Here is a 22,829-nt window from a genome sequence, read left to right as displayed (position 1 = left end):
GTCCGGTGTCCAAAAGCACTGGAATAGTGGAGTAACTGAACCAGCAGGTCCCAGGTAAAAAGGCACATAGATAAATAGCATATAAAAATATGTTTAATATAAGCAATGCACACAATTATAGGAGTATATAAATCCAATAGTAACAGTAAAAATCCACAATAGAAAAACACTGGCTCTAAAATGTAAACCAAAGAGTCCCAAGTGCTGTGCCAATATGGTCAGTAACTAAGTCCAAAATGGGTGCCAGAATAGTTGGTAATGGTGAAATGTGAATCCAATGTAGTGAATCTGATGGCAGATGTTGTAGCAGTATTATGAGCTAATGAGTTGATGCGTTAGACCCCACATAATCCGTATTTTGTCAAATGTTTGCCTTCATCAGGGGTCCTACTGTTTACTGATAACCATCTAGATAAGGCATATGTGATTATCCCAAGACAAGCAGGCAGCATATTCTCCACATGTGGGTGATGTCATCCACGGAGCCCCGTTGTGGACAGCTTTTCAAGCAAACTTGATTGAATATCTCAAAGTTTGCTAGTGCTGCCCACGCATGCGTGTGCCTTCCCGCTCCACTAGAGGGCGCATCCCCACCTCGTGGTTTTCAGTTCTTAGTTTTCCGCGAAGCCAGAAAGCCCTATCTCTCTTCTCTGCGCCTTTCTAGCACCGCGGCTTCTTTATTTTGTTCGGGAGTTGCTGTGTGGTTCGTTCTTCGTTTTTGCTACTTGATCGTGTATTTTTGTCTTCGACTTGGTGACCGGGGGCTCCCGGTTCGCCGTGGCCGTTTGTCCCCTATGTCCCGGCCTCTTACCGGGTTTAAGAAGTGCTCCCAGTGCGGTTGGGTTATTTCAGTCACAGACCCGCACCACTGGTGTATTCTGTGCCTGGGTGCTGATCACCTGACGGACTCCTGTCCTCGTTGTGCCACTCTTCAACCCTGAGCTCTTCGGCGGCGTAGGACCAGGATTGTGGAGTTCTTCGCCATGGAGGCTGTGCCTGCTTCGACTCCGGTCTCGGTCTCAACCTCGACCTTGGCCTCAACATCGGCCTCGAAGACCTCAGTCCCGGGCAAGTCTCCCTCGACCTCGAAGGCCTTGGCAGCCTCGACCTCGAAGACCTCGGCTCCAGGTAAGTCTCCTCTTCCTCCTTCAGGTTCAGTTCAGCTGCCGAAGAAGTCTCCCTCAGAGTCTCTGGCCATCCAGGCGGTGAATGTAGTCCCGCCGGCCTCGACGAGACCACCCTCCAAGACCTCTAAGCGTGCTTCCACCATACGGGAATACTCTTCCTCGAGGTCGCCCTTGGTGGAACGCACTGCTGCCCCTGCCCGGCCTAATATGGTCACAGTGCCGATGTTCGAGGAGGTGCTGAAGGCTATCATCTCCTCAGAGCTTTCCTCCGCTTTGGCTCAGCTCGCTCCTGCCTCGACCTCGCGCGTTGTGGACCAGCCTGAGCGTTGTGTCGAGGTTTCTCGGGGCAAGGTACGTCGGTCTCGGGCGTCTGTCCTCGTCTGACTCCTCGCCCCTTCCATCGAGGCATGCTTCACCCTCAAGCCGGCCTCGGTCAAGGCACCGGTCGAGGCGTCTTACGCCCTCGTCTAGGCGTCTTGCAAAGCGCCCCCGGGACTCTCCCCCGTTGCGGGGTAGGTCCCCTGGTCCTCACACTACCGGGTCCATTAAAACATCAGACCTCACCTTGTCCAACCCGAGTCTACTGCGGTCACCTGTCCGGTCGTGGACCCTGATCCGAGAGGAGCCAGTCTTGGGGGGTCCTGTCTCTTTTTCCTGGGGCTTGTCTTCGGGCCGGGGTTCTCCGGGGTGGCATCATAGAACCTCAGCGGCCCGGACCCCGGGATCCTCCCCTCCAAGGATTTCTAAGCGCCGGCTCTCGACTCCCCCCCCATTCTTTTAGCTGGGCTTCATCGGCATCCATGCTTGTGGATACGGATATGCCAGCGCAGTATTCCAAGGAAGCTTCCCCCTCCTTCTCGGCTGCCTTGCGGTTTCGTTCAACCACTCCCCTTGAGGGGCATTCTGAGAGCAGGCCCTCTTCCTTTACTAGATTTGTCCAGGACATGGGAAAGGCGTTGAACTTGGACCTCCAGTCGGATTCCAAGTATACCAAGGAATACTTGGCGGAGATGGAGCTTCCCTACCCTCCTTGAGGCTCCCCCTGAATCCGGTGTTGCAACAGACTTTCTTTCGCAATCTGGAGACTCCTTATGCTATCCCGGCCATTCCATCCAAAATGGAGTCTCGGTACCGGATGGTGTCCTGCAAGGGGTTTGAGAAGGCGCAGCTTTCTCACCAGTCCTTGGTGGTGGAGTCTACCCTCAAGAAGTCTTACCCGTCCAAGGTGTAAGCAGTTGTCCCGCCGGGCTGGGAAGGCCGGACTATGGATAAGTTTGGGAGACGCCTATATCAGAACTCCATGATGGCAAACAGGGTCCTGAATTACAACTTTACTTTTACGTCCTATCTCAAGTGATGTATTAAGTTCCTTCCAGCTTTCGAGGACGATTTGCCTGTCCAGCGCCGTGCAGAGTTTGTGGATACTTTGTCGCAGCTTCGGCTGTATATGTTTCAGGCCTCCTATGATGCGTTTGAGCTCTCCTCAAGGGTCTTGGCCTTCGCGGTGGCCATGCGTCGCCTGGCGTGGCTCTGCATTGTTGACATGGACCCCAGCCTGCAGTACCGGTTGGCCAATCTCCCCTGCTTGGGGAACGAGCTGTTTGATGATTCCATCGAGGCTGCTACAAAACGCCTCTAGGAACACGAACACTCCCTCGCTTCCTTGGTCCGGGCTAAGGCGAAGCCCACTCCGCCCAAGTCCTACAGGCTGCCTCCCCGGCGCTATCCTCAGAAATTGACGCCGGCGTTTTCTCGCCCTCCTCCTTGGCGTCCGCAGCAGCAGAGGGCTCCTCCTAAGCCTCAGACCCCTGCGGTGCCTAAGCAGCCGCCATCTTTTTGGCTGGCCTGGCGTGAGGGGGCTGGCCTCCTCCGCCCTGGATATTCCCCCTCTTCCTATCGGGGGTCGTCTCCGCGTCTTTTATCAGCGTTGGGCGGAGATTACTGCGGACTCTTGGGTCTTCTCCGTCATCAGAGAGGGGTACTCCCTAAACTTCTGGGCTTTACCACCGGACAGGCCCCCAGGAGAGTCTCTTTCCGACAGGGCGCAGCTTCCCCTACTACTTCAGGAAGCGCAGGCCCTCCTTCGCCTGTGGGCAGTGGAGGAGGTTCCCCCTTGTCAATGGGGCTCCGGAGTTTATTCCCGGTACTTCCTGGTTCCCAAAAAGACCGGGGACCTTCACCCTATCCTGGATCTACGGAAGCTGAACAAGTTCTTAGTTCGGGAGAAGTTCCGCATGCTTTCGCTTCCCATTTTGTTTCCCTTGATGGACGAGGGGGACTGGTTGTGTTCCCTGGACCTGAAGTAAGCCTACACTCACATTCCAATCCACTCGGCTTCTCGACGGTTTCTTCGCTTTCAGGTGGGGGACCTTCATTTGCAATATCGGGTCCTCCCGTTTGGGCTCGCTTCATCCCCACAAGTATTCACGAAGTGCCTTGTGGTGGTGGCGGCGGCCTTGCAGTCGCAGGGCCTTCAGGTTTTCCCGTACCTCGACGATTGGCTTATCAAAGCTCCGTCGAGGGAGGGGGTTATTTCAGTGACTCGTCGGACTATTATCTTCCTTCAGAGTTTGGGTTTCAAAGTAAACTTCCCCAAATCACAGTTGTGCTCATCTCAGTCCCTACAGTTTATCGGGGCCGTGCTGGACACGGTCCGCCTCCGGTCGTTTTTACCTCTGCCTCGGCAGGCCGCCCTCCTGCGGCTGAGTCAGCTGGTGTCCCAGAGGACTTCGGTCTCGGCCAAGCAGATGATGATCCTCTTAGGGCACATGACTTCCACTGTTCATGTCACGCCATTCGCCAGGTTACATCTTCGTGTTCCTCAGTGGATTCTGGCGTCTCAGTGGCAGCAGGATCGGGATCCCGCTTCTCAGCATATTGCGGTGACTCCCTCTTTTAAACGCTTGCTCCATTGGTGGGCCAGTTCTTCCAATCTGTCCAGAGGTTTGCTCTTTCTCGTGCCCCCACATCAGAAGGTTCTGACGACGGACTCCTGGGCGTATGCCTGGGGAGCGCATCTCGACGGCCTTCGGACTCAGGGTCTTTGGTCGAGTGCAGACCGTCGCTGCCACATCAACCTTCTGGAGCTCCAGGCCATTTTCAGTGCCGTGGTGACATTTCGTTACTTGCTGCAGGATCGCGTGGTCCTGGTGTGCACGGACAACCAGGTGGCGATGTATTATGTGAAGAAGCAGGGGGGTACAGGTTCCCTATCTCTCTGCAGGGAAGCCCTTCATCTTTGGCAGTGGGCGTTGTGCCACAACATCTTCCTTCGGGCGGTGTATATCCAGGGCGAGCAGATTTGTCTGGCGGAGAAGTTGAGTCGATTTCTTCAGCCGCACGAATGGTCTCTCCACTCTCACACTCTGCAGCAGGTGTTTGTTCGGTGGGGCACTCCACAGATAGATCTGTTCGCTTTGCCCCTCAATCACAAGTTGCCTCGATTCTGTTCGAGGATGTACTCCCCGGATCGTCTTGAGGCGGATGCTTTCCTTCTCGATTGGGCGGGAAGGTTTCTCTATGCATTTCCTCCCTTCTCTCTGATTCTCAGGACGGTGGTACACCTCAGGTTGGTTCGCGCCACCATGATCTTGATAGCTCCTTGATGGCCGTGGTTCTCCCTGCTCCTCCAGCTCAGTGCCAGGGAGCCTCTACTTCTACCTGTTTTTCCTTCTCTGCTGTCTCAGAGTCGGGATTCGCTGCTGCATCCCAATCTGCAGTCTCTGCACTTGACGGCGTGGTTCCTTTCCACCTGACTCCTTCCCTTGAGTTCTCTCAGTTGGTGCGGGATGTTCTTGACGCTTCTTGGAAGGCCTCTACTAGGCTGTGCTATTCTCAGAAGTGGACTCGATTCACCACGTGGTATGCTTCTCGGCGCGTGGAGCCTCTGTCTGCCTCTTTGTCCTCGGTACTGGATTATTTGCTTCATTTGTCTGGCCTCAAGACAAATTCGGTTCAGGTCCATAAGAACAAAAGTATTGCCCCTGCCGGGTCAGATCAGGGGTCCATCATGCCCGGCAGTCTACTCCCATGGCGGCCCCCCAGGTCCATGATCCTAACCTAAAACGCTCATACCCTATTTGCTTAATGTCCTGTAAAGTAACCCTCTATCTGTACCCTGCAATCCCTTTCACTTCTAGGAAGTCATCCAGTCCCTTTTTGAACCCCAGTATTGTATTTTGTCCTATTACCTCACTTCCAGGTGTCCACCACCCTCTGAGTGAAGAAGAACTTCCTTGCATTCGTTTTGAATCTGTCTCCTCTCAGTTTTTCTGAATGACCTCTTGTTTTTGTTGTCCCCGCTAGTCTAAAGAATCTGTCCCTCTCCACCTTCTCTATGCCTTTCATGATTTTGTAAGTCTCTATCATGTCCCCTCTCAGTCTCCGCTTTTCCAGGGTAAAGAGCCCCAGCTTGCCAACCTTTCGGCATATGAAAGGTTCTCCATTCCCTTTATCATCCTTGTTGCTCTCCTCTGAACCCTCTCAAGAATCGCCATGTCCTTCTTAAGGTACGGCGACCAGTATTGGACGCAGTATTCCAGATGAGGGCGTACAATCGCTCGATACAGTGGCAGGATAACTTCCTTCGTTCTGGTAGTGATATCTTTTTTGATAATGCCCAACATTCTGTTCGCTTTCTTTAAGGCCGCTGCACATTGCGCAGCTGGCTTCATTGTTTTATCCACCAATACCCCCAGGTCTTTTTCTAGGTTGCCTTCCCCCAGTACCCTCCCTCCCATCGTATAGCTGTACATGGGGTTCCCCTTCCGTATGTGCAAGACCTTACATTTCTCCACATTGAAGCTCATCTGCCATCTTTTTGCCCACTCACTCAGTTTGTTTAGGTCGCTCTGCAGTTCTTTGCATTCCTCAACAGTTCTGACCCTGCTGGAGAGTTTTGTGTCGTCCGCGAACTTGATAACCTCGCACTTCGTCCCCGTTTCCAGATCGTTAATGATTATATTGAACAGCAGCGGTCCCAGCATTGACCCCTGCGGGACACCACTCGTGACCCCTTTCCAGTCAGAGTAGTGCCCTTTTACTCCTACTGTCTGCTTCCTGTCTGCCAGCCAATTTTTGATCCATCTGTGCACGTCCCCTTCCACCCCGTGGCTCCACAGTTTCTTCAGTAGGCGCTCATGGGGTACCTTGTCGAAGGCATTTTGGAATTCCAGATATACGATGTCTATGGGGTCACCTTGGTCCAATTGTTTGCGTATCCCCTCAAAGAAATGCAGTAGATTCGTTTGACATGATCGTCCTTACAGAAACCATGCTGGCTTGTTCTCATCAGATTATTTTTTTCTATATGCTCATTGATACCTTCCCTGATCAGTGATTCGGCCTCCCCAGAACTGAGGTCAAGCTCACCGGTCTATAGTTCCCCGGGTTGCCTCTCAATCCTTTTTTGAATATCGGTGTAACATTTGCTATCCTCCAGTCCTCCGGGATTACCCCTGTTCTCAATGCAGGTGCCATAAGGCGGTAAAAGGGGCCAAAAGAGACTACGAGGAAAAAATAGCCAAGGAGGCGAAGAACTTCAAGCCATTCTTTCGATATATTAAGGGGAAATGACCCGCAAAGGAAGCAGTGGGACCGTTTGATGACCATGGAATAAAGGGAGCACTAAAGGAGGATAAAGCAATCGCTGACAAACTGAACACATTTTTTGCATCTGTATTTATCAAAGAAGATTTACACAGCATACAGGCTATATGCTGGAAACGAAGATGGAAAGCTGACAGGATTGACGGTCAGTCTAGAGGAGGTGTGTAGACAGATTGATAGGCTTAAAAGTGATAAATCCCCGGGACCGGATGGCATCCAACCGAGGGTCATCAAGGAACTGAAAGGGACCATAGCTGAACTGCTTCAACTAATAGCCAATCTGTTGATCAAATCAGGAAAGATTCACAAAGACTGGAAGGTGGCGAATGTTATGCCGATCTTCAAGAAAGGTTCGAGGGGAGATCCAGAAACTACAGATCGATGAGTCTGATCTCGGTACCGGGAAAGATGGTAGAGTCGCTGATAAAGGACTGCATTATTGATCACCTTGACAGACACGGGCTGATGAGGACCAGCCAGCATGGTTTCAGCAAAGGCAGATCGTGTTTGACGAACTTGCTGCAGAATGACATGGTACTACTTGAAAAGGGTCCAGAGAAGAGCGACTAAGATGGTTAAGGGGCTGGAGGTGTTGCCGTACAGTGAAAGATTAGAGAAACGGGGCCTTTTCTCCTGAACAGAGGAGATTGAGAGGGGACATGATCGAAACATTCAAGGTACTGAAGGGAATAGACTTAGTAGATAAGGACAGGTTGTTCACGCTCTCCAAGGTAGGGAGAACTAGAGGGCACTCTCTAAAATTGAAAGGGGATAGATTCCGTACGAACCTAAGGAAGTTCTTCTTCACCAGAGAGTGGTAGAAAACTGGAACGCTCTTCCGGAATCTGTCATAGGGGAAACACCCTTCAGGGATTCAAGACAAAGTTATACAAGTTCATAATGAACAAGAACATATGCTGGTAGGACTAGTTTCCCTTAGAGTGCTGGTCTTTGACCAGAGGGCCGCCGCATGAGCGGACTGCTGGGCATGATGGACCACTGGTCTGACCCAGCAGCGGCAGTTCTTATGTTCTTATGTACAGTAGTTGGGCGAATTTGGGTTCTGAGAAGTATGCACATATGAATTTTAGCTGGTGGAGGTAGGAGAAGGAGGATGATACTAGTTTGGATATGTGATCTGTCATTGATAAGTTTGAGTCGAGAGTTACTCCTAGTCTGCGGACGTTATCCTTGGGTGTAAGGGTGTTTGTGCCCCAGGAAAAGGATGAAGGGGGTATGCGCAAAGATCTTTGTGGATCCAGAGAAGTTCTAGCTTTTGCTAGTTCATTGCCTGTTACAGTGTTTTATGTTAAAGCAGAACAGTTCTATTGTTCAGGAGTGTCCCATCTGTATCCTTTACATACTTGGTTTGAGCTCTAGCATGCTTGAGTACTAACTGCTGGTGGCAGTAGAGCTCACAGTGAAGTAGGTAGGACACAGAAAAAACCCGGAGTGGATTCCTTCTGCAGATGGCTCACGGCCATGGGGAGATAACCCGCTTGTCTAGAATGACACACCTATCTATTGGAAAAGATATTATCAAGGTAAGGACATAATCTCTTTTTCTGTTACATCCCTCCGGAGTTCGTAGGATAGGTGTTTTATCTCAGCCTGCGAGCTAGGTCATGCAGAAAACCACACATTTTTTTCATCTGCTCCTCCCACTTAGCTGAGGAACACAGAGCTCCCTACAGTTTTTATTTCTGCAAGTGAACCATGAAGAAGTGCTTCTGATCTGCACTGTTTTTTGTGCCACAGGATCAGAGCAGAAAGATCAGATTCTGAGACAACTGGACATGTGAAGAATCTTACTTCACTACTTAGAGAGGATCATTGACTTCCATCTTTTTGACCATCTGTTTGTCCTGACTGGCCAATCCAGGCACGGTAGGTCAGTGTCCAAGGCCTTTATTGCCAGATGGATCCGCATGGCCATTTCATTGACTTATATTGCTTTTGGTAAGCAGCCGTCATTTTTCTCCCAAAGCTCACGACCAGAGGTGTCGCAGCTTTGTGGGCAAAGAGTCTTGAGTAGTTCATCTGGCCGAAATTTGAAGAGCAGCTTCTTGGTCTTCTCTTCATACCTTTACGAGATTTTACAGAGTGGATGTGACAACTCGGACTGATGCCACCTTTGGGGCCTTGGTATTGCGGGCAGGCTTTTCTATCTCACCCTAGACGTTGCCATTGCTTTGGTACATCAGCTATTGTACTAACTCTGGAGGGGATGTAACAGAATGGAAGATTAGGTTATTACCTTTGGTAATCTTCTTTCTATTAATCCCCGATGGAGTTAGAATGGCCTGTCCTCTATCTACTCTGTTTCTCTTTGTATTGCATTCATTGTTCTAAACTAAACTAAACTAAGCCTTAGGTTTATATACCGCATCTTCTCCACTGAAGTGGAGCTCGACACGGTTTACAGAGTTTAAAAAATATGGGAAGAGAGAAGAGAAAGAGTTTACAAAGCATAAAAAGAGGGGATGTAATCAGGAGAAGAGATTATTATATGCTAGAGAAAAGCCAGGTTTTCAGTTGTTTTCGGAATAGTTGGAAGGAGTCCAGGTTCCGCAGCGGGACAGTGAGGCCGTTCCAGAGGCCAGTGATTTTGGAGAGGAGGGATCTACCCAGTTTACCTGCGTGGAGGATGCCGTGTAGAGAGGGGAAGGATAGTTTATGTCTGTGGGCAGATCTGGTGGTAGTTGGTGTCGGGGCGAGGAAGGATAGAGGGATTAGGGGCGGAAGGATGCCGTGAATGATCTTGAAAGCCAGGCAGGAGCATTTGAAATGAATTCTGGAAAGTACTGGGAGCCAGTGAAGATTGGTAAGTAGAGGGGAGACTTGGTCATATTTGCGTTTAGCAAAAATCAGCTTAGCCGCAGTGTTCTGGATAAGCTGGAGTCTGCGAAGACTTTTTTTTCGTTAGGCCTAAGTAGATGGCGTTACAATAATTGAGTTTGGATAGGATGATGGATTGTACAAGGACGGTGAAATACTTTTGGTGAAAATAGGATCTAACTTTCCTCAGCATATGGAGGCTGAAAAAACAAGATTTTGCCAGGGAATTCAGGTGATCGTTGAGGGAAAGGGAGGAGTCGATAGTGATGCCAAGGACCTTGCTTGAGAACTCAAGGTGTAGAGCAGGGCCTGTGGGTAGGGTGAAGAGGGCGGGCAGGTGAGCTAATTTTGGGCCGAGCCAGAGTAATTTTGTTTTTGATTCATTTAATTTCATCTGTACTGAGAGGGACCAGGCGTGAAGTCTCATTATGCATGATGTGATGTTCTCTTGGAGGTTTGTAAGGTTTGGATCTGTTTCGAGGAGGATGAGGATATCGTCTGCATATGTGTAAATTGATTCAAGGGGGGATAGTTTAAGGAGCTTCAGGGAGGTCATATATATGTTGAAGAGAATAGGGGATAGGGGAGAGCCCTGTGGAACACCACAGGATGGTGTCCATGAAGCGGATTTGGAGCCGTTTGTGTTGACAATGTAGGAACGATCGCGAAGGAAGTTTGAGAACCACTTTAGGACAGAAGAGTCTATCCCAATCTCGGAAAGTTGGTAGATTAGTATGTCGTGATGCACGACGTCGAAAGCCGCGGAGAGATCAAACTGTAGGAGAACAGCAAATTTGTTTCGGGCGTGTAGTTGTTGCACCTTTGAGATTAGGGAAACTAGGAGGGACTCGGTGTTGAAATTGGGCCTAAATCCAATGTGTTGGAGAATGGAGAATCTCTCTAGGTAAGTGGAGAGCTGAGTGGCGACTATGGTCTCTAGAAGTTTTGTTAAAAGAGGGATGTTTGCTATGGGGCGATAGTTCGATGGTGAGGAAGGGTCAAGATCGGGGTTTTTCAGAAGAGGGGATAAGGCAATGTGTCCCATTTCGGTGGAGAACAGGCCCGATAGTAAGACTTTGTTTATGAGGTTAGTAAGGGAAGAGATGGCCTGTGTAGGGATTTTTTCGTAAAGGTAGGATGGGAAGGGATCTAGGATGCACTTGCAGGATTTAAGTTTGAGGCAAAGTTTAGAGATCTGGGTCTCGGATACAAGTTCGAATGTAGTCCATGATCTGTCGGCAGGGATAGCGTCAGAGTCTTTCGGGGGGAGAGAGTTGTAGGAGATAGCTGAGGGAAACAAACTCTTTATGGTAGTGATCTTCTCGTTGAAAAATTTGGCTAGGTCATTTGGAGATGGGAGGGGGGCGGAGTCATTTTTAGAAGTTAGGTTCCGCCAGATGTGGAACAGTGTACTGTTTTGGTTTTTTGACCTGGAGATTTTGTCTCCATAGTAATTCTTCCTAGCTTTTTTTAGTACGGAGTTGTAGGATTTAATGTTTTCTCTCCAGGATTGCTTATCTAGGGGGGATTTTGATTTTTTCCATCTCCGTTCCAGGGCCTGACATTTCTGTTTTAATTCTCTGTGGTAAGGGAGGTACCAGGGAGCCTTGTGAGAATAGGAGATGGGTTTAGTGGTTAGAGGGGCAAGGGCACGGTACGTGGATTCGGAAAGAGTCACCCAGTTGTGCCAGATTGAGTCAGGGTTCGTGTGAGTGGGAAGGGGAGGGAGTTTGTTGAGAAACTGGGACCAGAATAGTTCATTTGAGATCTTTTTGCGGTAGGTGATGGAGTTTGTGGCACGGGTTGGGGTATCAAGGGCTGACATGAAGACAGGGAGGCAGAAAGAGCCTAGGAGGTGATCCGACCAGGGAACATGTTCCCAACGGGTCGTATCTGTGGAAGTTTTATGCTCAGTCAGGTCAAGAAAGCTAATGATGTCAATGGAGTGCCCCTTTTCATGGGTAGAGGTGGGCGGGGAAGCAGTGAAGCCTAAGGAGGTGAGGAAGTCTTTGAACTCAGTTGAGTCATTGTTGGTGTTGTCGTCTAGGTGAAGGTTTATGTCACCTATGATCAGTAGTCTTTGGAATTTTAGATAGGCCTTTGTTATGGTCTCAAGAACAAAGTCAGAGGATTTATTCCAGGGGTTGGATGGGCGGTAAAGTAGCAGGATGCCTAATGGGTGGGGGCGAAGTTCGTCGTTTATTGAGGCTAGCATGAATTCCAGGGAGGGGTGACTACCCTTTTCTAAGAGCTCAACATTAAAGAATGATTTGTAGAGAAGGGCTAGACCTCCTCCTTTTCGATTTAATCTAGGAGAGAAAAGACCGTGGTAGCCTGGGGGACAGAGTTCATTTTGTGTGAGTAAGTCATCTTTTTCGATCCATGATTCAGTGATGCACAAAAAACCCGGATCAAAATCCTCAAGTAAATCTTTTACTATTTGGGTCTTATTTCTGACGGACCTGGCATTACAATAGAGAGTAGGGACTGGGGTGAGAGAGTCAGAGGTAAGGATGGGCAGGTTTGCTGGGGGAACAGGTTTTAGGGAGGAGAGGTTTGCACCTCGGTGCTTTTTGAAATGATGGGGTCTGAAGGATACTAGCATGGGAATTCTGAGCCTAGGACAGATGTTGTTGGGGAATGTGGCATCGGGAGAGTTTGGGAAGAGGTTTTTGGGAGTGGGAAGTGTTTGTGAGGGAGCAGAGAAGGAGGATAAGAGGCCAGAGTGAAGGAATTTGGATGTTTATTCTTTCAGGTCTGAGTATCTTCCACCCAGCAGACAGGCCCTGTGGGGAATCATTCTATAGATGTGAGTACATTTCTTTACTGCTGGCTTTGTTTCAGTTTGTCCTTGTTGTAAGCAGCAGGTTAGAACCATGTTGATGCCATGTTTTTGCCTGCTTTTCATGTTGCCTGTTTATTAATAGTTTTCTTATATCTTGCAGAACAGAATGCTGTTGTGTTGGCGGAGAAGTTAGTTCCCTGTGCCCCCTTTGTGTGTATGCTTTGTTCAGGGATATTCGTTTGCTTTTGGACTCAACTGTAGGGGGCTCTGTGTTCCTCAGCTAAGTGGGAGAGGCATAAAAAAAAGTGTGGTTTTCTGCAAGACCCGATTCACGGGTTGAGATAAAACATCTATCATATTGACTCTGTGGGGGATTAGCAGAAAGAAAATTACCAAATGTAAGAACCTAATCTTCCATAGACGCCTTTATAAAATAGGCGTAATATAGCCGCCCTGTTCTAAAATCAGCCTCTTTGTGTGCAGGTCTTCAAACCATTGCAATAATTCATTCTTTCTGCTTCTTTGCTGTAGACTCTGGGATACAAGGGGCCATATAGTTACCAGAAGCAGAAGGAACGGTAAGTTACCCTTTGTACCAAGAAGGGTAAATTGTACTATTGGTGTAGGACAAACTATTATTATCTGTCTCTCTTTGCTCAAGGAATTACATTGGCTTCCAGTGTATCTTAGAATTCAATTTCAGTGTGTTTGTATTGCATTTAAAATTCTCTTTGGCATCTTTATTACTTTGGTTTCTTTAGATTGGAATGTACACAGATCTCATCTTGCTAGGAGTTCAATTAAATTAAAACTTACATGTCCTTCCCTTAGGGGTAAAAACAGAACTTTCAAGAGATTCAGCCACTCTTTCAATTTCAAACTAACAGCTCTGGAATGAGTTACCGCTTTCACTTAGAAGTCTAGACCCCCTTCGTTTTATTTTGGAAAGCTCTGAAAACTTTCTTGTTTACTAAATACTTCTTTTATGTTTATGTACTATATTTACATTATTGTAAACCGTGCCGAGCACCTTTTGGTTGAAGATCCAGTCTATAAAATTAAGTTTTAGTTTAGCTTAGTTTGTGTGTGCATCTGGCATAAAAAGGATTTTGAAAATAGTTGGGTTCAAAGTTTTCTCATTTGCTTACAGTGCCTGTACTTCCTGATAATGAATAGTTTCCTTGTCATCAGCAGCAGACAAATCCAGAAACAAGTGGGTTATGACCATCCACCAGCAAGCGGAGACAGAGAACACTAAAACTGAGCTCTGTCATATATAGCAGTGTTTCCCAACCTCAGGGGGTACACGGGCTGCCTGTTGGGGGTACGCGGGCTGGCCACCTCCTGGGATCCCTCCCTGCCTGCCCCCTGCCTTGCTGAAGCCACCGCTGATGAAGCTGCCACAGTAGTAATAAAGGGTACACCTCATGTCAAAATGATTGACAGCTGTCAAGGATAAGGATTGACCAATCAGTGATCACTTCCAGGTTAAGCCCCGCCCACTCTCCGCCCATACCACACCCACTCTCTGTGCAAACACTGCCCATATTCACCCAAACACCACCCATTCCCCGCCCACATCATGACCCCTCCTCCCCCCGTCCCCTCCCATAGGAATGAATGGTGGTGGCTCTGCCCATGCCCCCCCAGGCCACGTCACCAGAAATGGGGCATGTTTGACCCCAAAAATACGCTTTCTGATAATGTAGGTGGAAACAGGGTAAATGAAGTGCCGGAAATGCGTTTTTCTGACCACATCAGCGGAAACAGGGTAAATGAAGCGCTGGAAACGCGCTTTTCTGATGAGACAGAAATGCATTTTCTGATGATGTTAGTGGAAACAGATTTAGTCGAACCCCCCGGAAATGATGTGGCCAGAAAAAAAGAGTGTCTTTTATTTTAACAGCCTTTTAGTAAAAGACAGGTTTTAAGATCTAATTGTTAGAGTAGTGGATGCAATGCACAAACAGCTTACAAAAGAAAAAAGACCTCTACAGATGCCTTTTTTTTTTTTCTTTCCTGGTTTTTTAACAGTAGGAAATCTTAGTTAACGTTTGTGGGGAAGGGTAACACCCAGATTGTCATGGTGACAACTGATAAGCTGGTTCATCATAAAGGTTCTTGCAGGCCCTGATAAAGCCGAGGGGGAGGGGGAGGTGTGTTTAAACTTGTCTGAACATGTCCCTGTCTACTGGTATTGTCATACCAGTAACAAGCTGAAAAAATATTAAAAAAACCAAACTGTCTGAATAACTATGTCCTGCCCCCTGATGTTGTTATAGTGACGTATGCCTTAACTCTTTAACAAACATCTGTTAACATCAGAAATAAAATAAAGTTCTCACAGCTGTTAACAACAGAAATAAAGGTTCTCAAACCGTCAAACAAAATGACTGCCACGAAGGCTTGTAGATTACGTTACTTTCTTAAAGACCGTGATGTAGAAAAAGAGAGTTACCCGATGACAGAAAAACTGTACAAATCAAAGAAAACATCGACCCCTTTAACACAAAGGTAACTGAAAAAAGGCCTACCAAGAGGCCTCGTAACTTTCTTAAAGACTGTGATGCAGAGAAAGAGGGTTACCCACCGGCTGAAAAACCAATTGATGCGCAGGCAGATACCGGGGAGCATATGCATGAATTAACAGGTTCTGAAATACAAGAGTTTCCAGACGTCCAAAAGCTATATGATTCGGACACAGAAAATGAAGATGCATGCTATGAACTACCAGAGGATAATACTTCGGATATCGAGCTTTATGAAGCAGCAGCAGCCGCCGAAGCAACATACATGTTGGAAAAGTCAGGATCTTTCACGGTAAAAGAGAGAGAGACACTTTTCATTGCCAGGGCTCGGTGTTGAAGGGTTTATGAAGCTGGATGTGTTCTTGTGTTTTAAAAAGGAAAATTTATTTCTGTATGTGGTTTTTGTAGGGAAGTGGCGGATCTTCACAATCACAGGAACCTGTGGACAAGGTGTACATACCGATGATAAATCTATCCTGTTTGTGTTTTTTCTGCTCGTTTCAAAGAGAACCTGCGGTGATTGAACGTAAACTAAAATTAAGACCTGAAGATGCTTGTGATTATGGTTGGTGGATTGGCATAGGACTTTCCAAAACACCACCAGAACTTAAACCAGTTATAAAGTTAGATGTATACTGCATTATAAATAAATGTCTGCAAGGTGTGAAGGATGAATACTGTGAAGCTGGGGGGCAAAAACACCACAATTGCTTGATTTGGAGGCAAAAGTATATACAACAGAAACTCAGGAAGACTTGTGTCATGCTGTGCCTGGAACGTAAATGTAGTCACTTTTGTAGGCTATAAAATGAAAATACTGATGATTTGTAATGAAAGCATTAATATAATCATTGATTTAATCAGAGATATTATACCTCTATAAACGGGTCACAACTACTCATGAGAGATGGTGAATATGTAGAGATTGTAAATGATTTAATCCGTGATACCGATTATTAATCATTCTTCAAAAGAAATGCTTTTTAAAACATTTTTATTCTCGGGGTTGAGGGAAATACAGTATGTAACTGCTTGTTTTTTGTATAAAAGTTTAAACATATAGAGGGGCATAATCGAAAGGGACATCTAAGTCCATTTACGTCCAACTCGCAAGTCATCCAAAGTAAAAAACAGCTTAGGACACATTTTCGAAAAATACATTCAAAATTTTTTTACTTTTGAAAATCGTCTAATTATACGTCCTACAGATCTGATCGTCCAAGTCACTAAATCGTCCATCTTTATACCACATTTTCGTCTAACTTTTCATCCAAGTCCAAAACGCCTAGAATAAGCCCTGTTGGATGTGGAAGGGGTCTGCAAAGTGATGGACTGAACACCCAGACATGCCACCTAAATAGTGGGGTACCTTACAGGGCACTGCTGTGAACTTCACAAAAGGGGTACCATGTCTTCTCACTACAGCTCCCTTATAAGTCATGTTGAGCCCCCAAACCATCTCCAGAATCCCCTAGACCCACTCATCTATCACCCCAATAGCCCTTATGGCTGCAGGAGCCACTTATATGCCAGTAAAATAGGGTTTTGGGGTGTATAGGGGAATGCACCTGTGTATCAATGCAGTGATTACAGGGGCTTATGGGCATGGGTCCTCCTTTCTATGGGTCCCTAACCCACCCCCAAGATGACTTAAGCTGCCTCTGGCCTGGACGACTAGGCTTTCTTATGCCAGGCGGCCAGGTGATGATGGTCTGGAGGTGGAATTTTAAAGATGTGATTAATAATTTTATGGAGGTGGGGGGTCAGTGATCACTGGGGTAGTGTGTGGGGGTCTGTTTTATGTGTTTGAAGTGCTTATCTGGTGAGTTTAGGTGGGTTTTTGTGACTTAGACCATGTTTTTTACATGGTCTAAGTCACAACGTCCAAGTTCCGTCGATCGTGGGCTGTATAACTTTCGGTTATACATGCTGTATGACTAAGTCTAAGCCGGCCCACGTCCCGCCCAACTCCCGCCCTCGACACTCCTTTTAGCTTTGGTCGTTCAGCGGCACTATGAAGGCCTAGGTCATTTAGAAATACGTCTAAAACCTATTTTTTGTATCGGCACTTGGACGTTTTTGAGAAATGTTCAGCCAAGTGCTGACTGGGCCGGTTTTTTGACGTTTTTCTCTTTCGATTATGAGCCCCGTAACGTTCAACTAAAACATTTATTGATGTAAAAAAAGATTTTTTAAAATTACAAATATGTGTGGTGTTTTAGGAATTGCTAACCACGTGAATTAACGACCCAAACTAAAACAATAGAAGGTGTGACAGGTTATAAGGAACAATGCTCTAGGCACGTTAGGGTCATTTTGATATCTAAAATGACTAACCAAGACAAACAAGATCTATATGTAGCTGTAGCGGGGGCCATAGACATACAATAAAGCCTTTGTGAATGGATAACTTCTGTAGAAAGTTGTAAGTGTATAAAAATACGCTATGACAAGACCAGCAAGCGTTCTGGTTTTTGTGGATGTTACATTGGACCCCGGTTACATCAACCACTAACTAACATGGTGAGTAGAAAAGGGGTTTTTATTTTTTGTTTATAGGGATATCATTTTTTTCTGTCTCTGAATCTATCATTGCGTTTAAAAACAGGAGCAGGAATCTGATTGTAGAAATAAACTATCTCTTACCAGAAAAAGACAACAGAAATTGTTAAAAAGTAAGTAAAAGTTGTATTATCTGGCACGTATGTTGTTTTTTTTTAAAAAGCAGCATCTAAAAAACATTCTTTTTACGTCATGATTGGATTAAGAAACGGCTGGAGAACCGACACCTTCTACATCAACAAGTTCTAACCAACAGCCGGTTCCTTACCGGAAGACAAAAGATAAACGAAATAGTAGGTATCCTGGTTTTGTAAGGAGACTAATGTTAAAAGAAAAAAAATTCTATACTTTTAGAATTGTTGATCAAGAAAATGTTAAGCACAGTCAAAGAAAATGTGTATTAATGGCTATACTATGTTATAAATTGTAGATAGGGAAAATATTAAAAAGTCGCAAGCAGATACCGTGAACCCGACAGGTCACATAGTGAAAACTTTAGACGGCGAATCAGATCTCAAAGGTGCTTACCGGAAACCGAAAGATAAACAAAATAGTAAGTATTCTGGTTTTGTAAGGAGACTAGTGTAAAAGAAAACGCCATTACTTTTATAATGGCTGATCAAGAAAATGTTAGGCAGTCAGATCCTCAAAGGGAGAAAAAAAAAGTGTATTAACGGCGATGCTGTTTTGTAAATTGTAGATCAAGAAAATGTAAGAAAGTCGCAAGCAGATATCGTGAACTCTACAGAAAAGTCTAACAGGAAAAAGACACACAGTGAAAGCATGTCAGAGCCAGACTGCACAGAAGATGGAGAATGTTATGAAGTTGATAATTATTCTGATAGCAACAATGTATCAGAGGACAGGTCAAATAATGGTGCATTAGATCCTTCTGAAGATTCAGAACCAATCAGCTATGTCCAGCTTGTGAAACTTTATTCAGAAGAATTTTGTTTCATTAATTTAGACAGGATAATTTCATTATGTGAGGTTCAAAATGCCATACACCAAGGCATTTAACATATTCTGGATGATGTTTGCAACAGAGTTTCGCCCGGTGACTACGTACAAGTGCATCTACATTCATCGCTTTTTCCAGTGTTCTCCCTAGCGTGTTCCAGCCGGGCGCATCGCCCAGCTAACCTAAGTGAGCGCCCGGCTGCCATTTTGCAGCTGCAGAGACCACGCCGGACCGGTTCCGGGATCTGACATCGGACTCGCGACTCGGCGGTGGCTCGCGCATGAATTGTCAAGCGCCTGCTTCTTCCGGTTTGCCTGCACCCCTTACTTGAAGGTGAATATATCTTTCCTGCCTGAACCACAACTTCAGCAGCATTTAATTCAGCACGCAAACTTCGGATAATGCCTGTTCTTCTGCTCAGATCAGGTCTAACTGAGCATGAGCAGAAGAACCAGCATTAGCGACCAAAGGATTTTCCACGAATTACGCCACTTCTCACGGTGGAGTATGGGCGGAGAATGGGGTAATTTGCATAGTGCGCCAAGGGGTTGTATTTCGATTGGTCCAACGCCTTAGCACGCTATGCAAATTATCCTTTCCCTGCCCCTACTCCTTCACCGTGAGCAGGGAAGGGTAATTTGCATAGTGTTTTAACATCGACCTATTAAAACATTTTCGCCCACGCTCCAAAGGTCCGCCCCTTCAATGACCGAACTTTTGTTTCCCGTTTGTGCTGAGTGACCAGGCAGAAAGTTTTGGGCGGATTAGGTTGATGGTTCTAACTTCCCTCTGTGCTTTCAACAGGGTATTTTTGGAGAGAAAAAAAGTTGTAAGCTCTTTGGAGCAGAGACTATTTTCTTACTTTTAACTCTGTGCAGCCTGTGTTGTCTGGTAGACCTATAGAAATATTTAATAGCAGTAGGTCCTCCAGAAAGGGGGAAAAAAAAGAGTCCAGGGGCAGACTTGGCTGTGCTTTTCCCTCTTTGTGACTCTGTGCAGAGCTGCGTACATCTGAGAACGCTATAGAAATATTTAATAGCAGCAGGTCCTCCAGAAAGGGGAAAAAAAAGAGTCCAGGGCCAGACTTGGCTGTGCTTTTCCCTCTTTGTGACTCTGCAGCGCTGCGTACATCTGAGAGCACTATAGAAATATTTAATAGCAGTAGGTCCTCCAGAAAGAGGAAAAAAAGAGTCCAGGGTCAGACTTGGCTGTGCTTTTCCCTCTTTATGACTCTGTGCAGAGCTCCGTACATCTGAGAACGCTATAGAAATATTTAATAGCAGTAGGTCCTCCAGAAAGGGGAAAAAAAGAGTCCAGGGCCAGACTTGGCTGTGCTTTTCCCTCTTTGTGACTCTGTGCAGAGCTGCGTACATCTGAGAACGCTATAGAAATATTTAATAGCAGCAGGTCCTCCAGAAAGGGAAAAAAAAAGAGTCCAGGGCCAGACTTGGCTGTGCTTTTCCCTCTTTGTGACTCTGCAGCGCTGCGTACATCTGAGAGCACTATAGAAATATTTAATAGCAGTAGGTCCTCCAGAAAGAGGAAAAAAAGAGTCCAGGGTCAGACTTGGCTGTGCTTTTCCCTCTTTATGACTCTGTGCAGAGCTGCGTACATCTGAGAACGCTATAGAAATATTTAATAGCAGTAGGTCCTCCAGAAAGGGGAAAAAAAGAGTCCAGGGCCAGACTTGGCTGTGCTTTTCCCTCTTTGTGACTCTGTGCAGAGCTGCGTACATCTGAGAACGCTATAGAAATATTTAATAGCAGCAGGTCCTCCAGAAAGGGGAAAAAAAAGAGTCCAGGGCCAGACTTGGCTGTGCTTTTCCCTCTTTGTGACTCTGCAGCGCTGCGTACATCTGAGAGCACTATAGAAATATTTAATAGCAGTAGGTCCTCCAGAAAGAGGAAAAAAAGAGTCCAGGGTCAGACTTGGCTGTGCTTTTCCCTCTTTATGACTCTGTGCAGAGCTGCGTACATCTGAGAGCACTATAGAAATATTTAATAGCAGTAGGTCCTCCAGAAAGAGGAAAAAAAGAGTCCAGGGTCAGACTTGGCTGTGCTTTTCCCTCTTTATGACTCTGTGCAGAGCTGCGTACATCTGAGAACGCTATAGAAATATTTAATAGCAGTAGGTCCTCCAGAAAGGGGGAAAAAAAAAGTCCAGGGCCAGACTTGGCTGTGCTTTTCCCTCTTTATGACTGCAGCGCTGCGTACATCTGAAAGCGCTATAGAAATATTTCATGGCAGTAGGTCCTCCAGAAAGAGGGAAAAAAAGAGTCCAGGGCCAGACTTGGCTGTGCCTTTCCCTCTTCTTTTATCACAGAGTGTTTGGGGCAGGCTAAGCCCAGACGAGCAAAAAATAAAAATCCTGTTTAGCACTCACTGGTTCCTGTTAAAGTGACACATCTGCCATTCCTTTTTTTGTTCATATCTTGCCCTGCCGTAGTGTAAGTGTGCACTGAATAACCAATAGGCTCCCACATTACCTCTCAAAAGTCTTCTTCATAGGTACTTTTCATTTTACCAACATGAGTAAAAAAAGTGTTCAGAAAACAACACTGCTCAGTTATTTCAGAAAAGAGATGCCACAAACCAATGAAGGTGCAGCGTCAACTGCTGATGTGGCAATTTCAGACAAAGACATTGCAGAGGTTGGTCCATCAGGGGAAATCTTTTCAGCACACACTCTGCCAATTGATAAATCTAAGCACCGCTTATCCGGCATAAACAAACAATGGTTTAAAGAGTTTGATTGGCTAATGGTCAAAGAAAATGGTATGTGGTGCTCATTGTGCATGAAATATTCAAACAAACACCTCCCAAGGAGGGAGTTACCTTGGGTAAATGTGCCATGCACAAGAATTCGAAAAGAAAGCTTGCTGGACCATGAAAAAAGTAAAACACACATTGAGTCTTCTTCTGATCTTTTAGGAAAGCGTGTACTAGAGCAAACTGGAATCGGTCAAATTGAAAGATCTGTATCCATATTAAATAACTTACAGAGAGATGCCTTTGTGGGAGCTTTAAGATCCATGTATTGGTTGGCAAAAAATGAATTACCACATACAACGTTGTTTGAAAAGCTGTTGGAACACTGTAAAGAAATGGGTTGTTCCTTTTTACAACATCTCAATGTTGGTAAAAATGCACATTACACCTCAGAAAGAATAATGCAAGAGCTGCAAAAAATATGCACGCTGAAAATTTTTTCAGTATTCTTTGTGATGAAACCACAGACATCTCAGTTGTAAAACAATTAATTATTTACATTAAATATGTTTGCCAGGTCACTAAACAGGTCAAAATTAGTTTTGTATCAACCCGCAATATGAGTGATGGCAAAACGGAGACTATAACCAACACTCTGACTGAGACTATGGACATACTAGGCTTGAAAACTGCTAATCTGGTTGGACTAGGGTCAGATGGAGCAGCTGTTATGATTGGGAAACAGAAAGGTGTGGCAAAACTGCTTAAAGATAAAACATCTGGACTCTTGGTCAACTGCCACTGTGTAAACCATCGATTGGCCCTTGCAAGTGCCCAAGCAGCAGCTGCCATACCTTATTTAACAAAACTGAATGACATCTTAAGGCAGCTGTTCTATTTCTTCCAAAATTTCTTCCAAAATTCTTCAGTTAGGATGGCTGGTTTAACAGAAATGCAAAATATTCTGAACATTCCCCAGATTAAGCTGAAAATAGCCAGTGACACTAGATGGCTGTCTCATGCCTCTACAGTACAGTACCGTATTTTCACATAGATAACGCGCACCCGTGTAAAACGCGCACACGGGTATAGCGCGCAAAAAACACATATTTATGTACATAAATTTTTATATACCGTGCACACCCGTATACCGCGCATGCTGCCCGACTCTCCTTTCGCCCGCCCCGACTCTCCTCTGGAGACCCCGACTCTGTTTTCGCCCGCCCCGACTCTCCTTTCCTCCTTGAAGTCCTGTCCCTACCCTGAAAGCCTGATGCCCCCCCCCGACGTCCGATTCACCCACCCGCAGGACTGCTCGCACCCCCACCCCGAAGGACCGCTCGCACGCACCCACACCCCCACCCTGAAGGACCGCTCGCACCCCCACCCCGAATGAGCGCTCGCACTCCCACCCCGAAGGACCGCTCGCACCCCCACCCGAAGAACCGCTCGCACCCCCACAGCCTCCCCACCCTCCCCCATGGAGAAGCTGTCTACCTTGTTTCCGGATGCCAGCGAGCCCAGCTTTTTTCCCTGCCGTAGGTCCCGCCCCTTCTCTGAGCCCTGCTGCGCTGCTTTTTCTGCCGGCGGTCCCACCCTTTCTCTGACATCAGAGAAAGGGCGGGACCGCCTGAAGAGGAAGCAGCGCAGCAGGGCTCAGAGAAGGGGCGGGACCGCCGGCAGAGGAAGCAGCTGGGCTGGCATCCAGAAACA

At 46.6% G+C, this 22,829-nt stretch overlaps 1 protein-coding gene across 5 annotated transcripts in view; it reads left to right on the top strand.

Moving 5' to 3' along the window:
• Positions 1 to 22,829, top strand: part of TTLL9 (tubulin tyrosine ligase like 9) — a 198,731-nt gene that overhangs the window by 4,916 nt on the left and 170,986 nt on the right. For all 5 annotated transcript variants that reach the window (XM_033963248.1, XM_033963243.1, XM_033963247.1 and 2 more), the window contains exon 2: positions 12,889 to 12,935. In XM_033963248.1, coding sequence (XP_033819139.1) covers positions 12,889 to 12,935 — 47 coding nt within the window. The remainder of the gene's footprint in view (positions 1 to 12,888; positions 12,936 to 22,829) is intronic.

Source organism: Geotrypetes seraphini, chromosome 11, assembly GCF_902459505.1.
Source record: "Geotrypetes seraphini chromosome 11, aGeoSer1.1, whole genome shotgun sequence".
In the NCBI taxonomy this organism is placed as follows: domain Eukaryota; kingdom Metazoa; phylum Chordata; class Amphibia; order Gymnophiona; family Dermophiidae; genus Geotrypetes; species Geotrypetes seraphini.
This window is presented reverse-complemented; position numbering and strand designations above follow the sequence as displayed.